This window comes from Berghia stephanieae, chromosome 2 (assembly GCF_034508935.2).
Source record: "Berghia stephanieae isolate SIO BIC M18660-M18661 chromosome 2, UCSD_Bste_1.3, whole genome shotgun sequence".
In the NCBI taxonomy this organism is placed as follows: Eukaryota; Metazoa; Mollusca; class Gastropoda; order Nudibranchia; family Aeolidiidae; genus Berghia; species Berghia stephanieae.
Genome location: NC_088361.1, coordinates 128074098 through 128079546, shown reverse-complemented (window position 1 = coordinate 128079546; position 5449 = coordinate 128074098). Strand labels below are relative to the sequence as shown.

Below are 5449 nucleotides of genomic sequence, written 5' to 3'. Positions count from 1 at the left end.
TCATCATCATCATCATCATCATCATCATCATCATCATCATCATCATCATCATCATCATCGTCGTCGTCGTCGTCGTCATTATCATACTCATCAACAACATCATCAACATCATTCTCATCTTCCCACTCCTCCTCCCCTCCTCCTTCCTCCTCCTCCTTCTCCTCCTCATCCTCGTCCTCCTCTCTTCTTCTTCCAGTCATCCTCCTCCTCCTCCACCTCATCATCATCATGATCAACCCCACTACAAACATCAACATCATCACCACGATATCACCATCACTATATCATCAGTATTTCTTATTGACTTACTGCTTTATTCCATTTTTTTTCTCCACCTGAATTATTAGCAAGTTATATGTTTGGTTCTTAATGAAAATGATATCTATGAAAAAGAGGGGGGAATACTACGACCCAATAAATAATGATGAGCTAAAGAGACAAGAATAATATCTGGCGGTCCATACTGGTACATATATACACACATACATACATACATATATATATATATATATATATATATATATATATATATATATATATATATATATATATGTATATATATATATATATATATATATATATATGTATATATATATATATATATATATATATATATATATATATATATATATATATATATATATATATATAACTATATGACTATATTGCTGTACACTAAAATACGTATTTATAATTTTGGTCAGAAAACTTACTGATGGCATGTTTGGCAGCAACCAAAGACCCCCATCTTCTTCTGTCCGTGTCCTTCATCTTCATGGAGTTTTGTGCCCCCCCCCCCCCCACTCTCTCTCTCTCTCTCTCTCTCTCTCTCTCTCTCTCTCTCTCTCATCTCTCCCTCCACTGTCCTCCAAGTTACCCAAGGCCTTCCTCTTCCTCTCTTTCCTTCTGGTGTCCAGTGTAGGCCAGTTTTGCTAGTGATTGCCAGAAAACTCGTCCTTCAAACAGATATCGATTAAAATACGACCCTCAACTTGGCAAAATCTCCCAAACCTGGGACTTCGGTCAAGCATTCATTTTAAATTCGAATATCCTGAGTAAAGAGCCTTTTTCCAAGGGCTCAGCTTTGCGATGTCCAGTTTCAGGACTCCTCTCGTCACAAGCCGAATGTCAGATCAGCTGACGTCACAGCTACATCCACTCTATCTTAAAATAATCTCATTTCTGATTTACTTTTAACAAAGGTTGATATAGAGTGATGATAGGTTGGGTAATCTACGCCAGTTTAGAGTTTTAAAGTCTATTTCATTAGCTGTATTCGTTTTGGAGACCAATTTGTTTTTATACAAAAAGTAGTCCTTTAGTACCATTAGGCCAATGAAGCCGGAGTTAATCCCGGTCCCTATAGCGTGAAACTGACAATAGCAATTGCTTGCTACCACACCACTTTCTGCCATATCAGACAGACCTAGCTACCAATCACTGCTGAGTGACAGGGGGGGGGGGGTCAGAAAAAATCTCAATAGTCACTTTGCGTTTGCTCTACGAAATGAGTTATCGGGAACCCTTTATACAAGAACACTATACAAAAATTCACTATTTCTTCAACCTAAGTAGTGAGCATTAAATTATGCAAAGTGAATGGTCAATGATACTTTGAAACCGAAAAAAAATCCTCATTCTTTAAAACCAATGTATGCTCTTTACGGACGTGGAGAGGGATAACTTCCGGCAAGGAGTGTTGTAGAATTATTATTCAATCGTTTTCATCAACTTGACTCGTAAGGGATAAGCCTTTTTTATTTATCTACATCCTTCAACATTCGCAGGCCGACATTACTGGTATGACATCAGCAAGGACATGGACTGTGACAATTTCTTCCCCGTATTCTTACTATACAATAACAACAAACTCAACGGGTTTGGATGGGCCCTTGGTGCATATTTGCCCTCTTCACACATGGAACACCCGTCGAGTTCCTCGCTTAGTGTAAGTCATCATCATCATCATCATCATCATCATCATCATCATCATCATCATCATCATCATCATCATCAACAACAACAACAACATCATCAACACATCATCACTACAACATCATCATCATAATCGTCGTCATCATCATCATCATCATCATTATCATCATCATCATCATCATCATCACTGTGGATTTTGAGCTTGAACTAGGTTCGTATCCAAATGATAAGTTCAAAAGTCTGCGTTCGACACTATCTAGTATGCGCGCTATGACTATCGTTACCAGCTACACCACAAACAGTTAAGGTTTAATCTCGGGGTGATTTAAAATAACCTTAAGGTCATTTATGACTAATTGTAATAATAGCAAGTGAGTCAAGACAATCGTAACATTCAATCCAATATTAAGAATTCAACACAAAAGGTTAATTAGACTGTCACAGGAAAAGATAAAGAGAATAAGCGGAAAGTAGAATGAAGATTATAAATGATGTATATTTTACACTTTTAACTATCAATCCTGTAATTATTTGATCACAGGAAGAAGGACTCTAATTGATTGGATCTAATTTATTTATTTATTTATTCAATTTTAATCATATGTGTTACTGGGTTGGTAATCTGAAAATGGTATTATCCCGTTTGGCTTATCTTAAATCCAGCCGGTTATTGTTCTCATTTTGCGGTTCTTGAAGACTTCCAAACTTGGTTGATTCTAGTTGACACTTCTTGAAACAGGGATTGATGCGTTGTTCACTGGTATGGCCTGGACTGTTTCTAGGGTGCAGGGAATGTTCAGGGGTGCCATGGATTGTTCTGGGGTGCCATGGATTGTTCTGGGGTGCCATATACATTCAATTAGAGTAGTTTATCTTTCGCCACCGTTTCAGCCTTGAACGACACATCATGATAGCCTTTTTTCACCGATCAAAGGCCAGGAGAAGCAATAACTCCATGATAATGGAAATAATTATATCTTATATTAACGTATCTTAATATAGGCTTAATATAGGAATTATCCTGTGAATGCCTTATACAATAGTTTACAATTATAGAATCTCATACAGTTTGCATTGTGAAAACAGCTCGTCACAATTACCATCATCATTTCTCTCCTACCCATTCTTCTTCTCTTCCTCTTCCTTCCCTTTTCCCTCCTTCTTCTTTTACTCTTCAACACCTTCCTCCCTCTCCATATTCTCATCCTCATCCTCTTCTTATCCTCCTTTTTCTCCACCGCCTTATCATCATCATCATCCTAATTCTCCTCTCTGCTCTTCCTTTCCTCCTCTTTCTCTACACAACATCCTGTTCTCCCTCTTCATTCTCTCTTTCTCCTCCTCGTTCTCGTCGTCGTCGTCGTCCTCCTCCTCTTCCTCCTCCTCCTCCTCCTCCACCTCTTCCTCCTCTTCCTCCTTCATCATCATCATCATCATCATCATCATCATCATCATTTTCATCATCGTCATTATGATTTCCACGAGAGTGGAAAATAATGGGGACAATTTAACGCCATGTCTTTGTAGTCTCCAGTTAAGATTGAGCACTGAAATAAGTTCTAGCTCTATTTACCCTGACGAGAAATACTTTTTTCTCTCTCATTTAACTCATCCCTCTCTTAACTTACACAGTGGTTCTTGACGGAGCCTCCCACTTGCCTGTACGAGAGAGAGGGCTCACTGTCCACCATGCACATCTACCTTACCAACTCACCTGCTCTCAATTTTTGCTGATACGTCGTATGATCACCACCGACTACCACCAATCAAAGACCACCATATTATACCAAATTTGAACAAAGCCACAGTTGACTCAACGATTCAATTTAGTTGAAGCATTTGTGATTAAAACAGTTCATATGAGTAAAAACCAATGTAGAAGGACATGGGATGAGTAAAAGATTATTATTATTATTATTATTATTATTATTATTATTATTATTATTATTATTATCATTATTATTATTATTATTATTATTATCATTTATTTATTTATTTATTTATTTATTTATTTATTTATTTATCAATGCATTTATTTATTTATTTATTCATTTATTTATTTTTTATTATCATTACATTCTCACGACATTCTTAAAGGAGAAGAGAAATGGGAGATAATCCATCAATAAATTGTCTATATCTGAAATAAGACTGAATTTTCTTTCTTTGTTCGTTATGATTCTATTGCCAGACGGATCGAAGGCCTATGCATATTATGAACAAAAATTAATACGAATGCTTCAAAAATAATAAATTATGTAAGCACTTTACATTTTCGGACTTTAACCAGTTAATTGACGTACTCTCGAAAGACACGTATTGAAAAAATTGGCCAGAAAACTCGTCTTCGAAATATTGCGAGGTCCAAAGTTCGAGAGTTTTTGCCAAGATGGTGGTCATTTAAATCGATCGATATTTCAAAGACTAGTTTTCTGACCGAATTTTTAAATACGTGTCTTTCTAGTCTACGGCAGTTAACTTGTTAACCATGATGAGGAATGCCAAAGTATGATATTAGTAGCATAATGAACAAAAATCGATACAATTGCTTTAACAAATAAAATATGAAAGTAGTTACACTTTTCGTACTTTTACCAGTTTACTGGCTTATTCTGGAGAGACAATATTTAAAAATTTGCCTAGAAAATCCGTCCGTAAATATCGATCAATTAAAATTATCCTCATCTTGGGCAAAAACTCTCAAACCTGGGACCTTGCGAGAGAGACAGGTTTTGCGAAGACAAAAAAAAACAACTATGACCTTCTGCCACGACATCATAAGATCTCGTCGTCTAGGTATTCCACGAAGGAATATAGATAATTCATCAAACAAGATGTCTGATTTGTTGTCCAAGTGAGCAAATTAGGGGTGATAATCTTGCCCAAGGAAAAAAAAGAAAGTGCCTGAAGCGGGGCTCTTACCCGGGACCTTCTGGGTCACACAGTGCAATGCCTTAACCATTCGGCCACTTCACCCCGAATCTTTGCGAAGATAAGGGTCATTTAACCCTCTCCTTACCACATACATCAAAATCGTCACATTTGTTACGATGCAAATACATTTGTTCTTATTCAGATTTATTTTGTACATAACAATCATCTATGTCTAATTAATAAGAACATAAAGTTGCTTCTAGAGAGATTATTTGAGTTTTTAAAAATCCATTTTTCTGCTGGGTAAGCCTGCCATTTGGGAGAATAATGAAAATGCTCGGTAAGGAGAGAGTTAAATCGATGGATATTTAAGGACGAATTTTCTGGCCAAATCTATTAATACGTGTCTTTCCAGAGTACGCCAGTTAACTGGTTAACGACCAAATTCATGACACAACAAAACAACGAAAACGGGAAAATGTTACGTTTTATTTTTTGTAGTTGTTGTTGTTGTTGATGACTAACAAAGCAGTGTGCGGCTATGTGGTCTAGTGGTATGACACTCGCTTTCGGATCGGTAGGTCCTGGGTTCGAGCCTCACTCGGTGCATAGTTGAGTCCTTGGAAAAGGCTCTTTACTC

At 36.8% G+C, this 5449-nt stretch overlaps 1 protein-coding gene across 1 annotated transcript in view; it reads left to right on the top strand.

Annotated features, from left to right (window-relative positions):
- The window catches only part of LOC144964124 (uncharacterized), a gene marked incomplete at its 5' end in the record, with an annotated part of 9008 nt that extends 5184 nt beyond the window's left edge, over positions 1 to 3824 (top strand). The window contains 2 exon segments of the mRNA XM_078898059.1: positions 1788 to 1948; positions 3568 to 3824. Of these exon segments, the coding sequence (XP_078754185.1) occupies positions 1788 to 1948; positions 3568 to 3669 (263 nt within the window).
- Positions 3825 to 5449: the final 1625 nt, after the last annotated feature.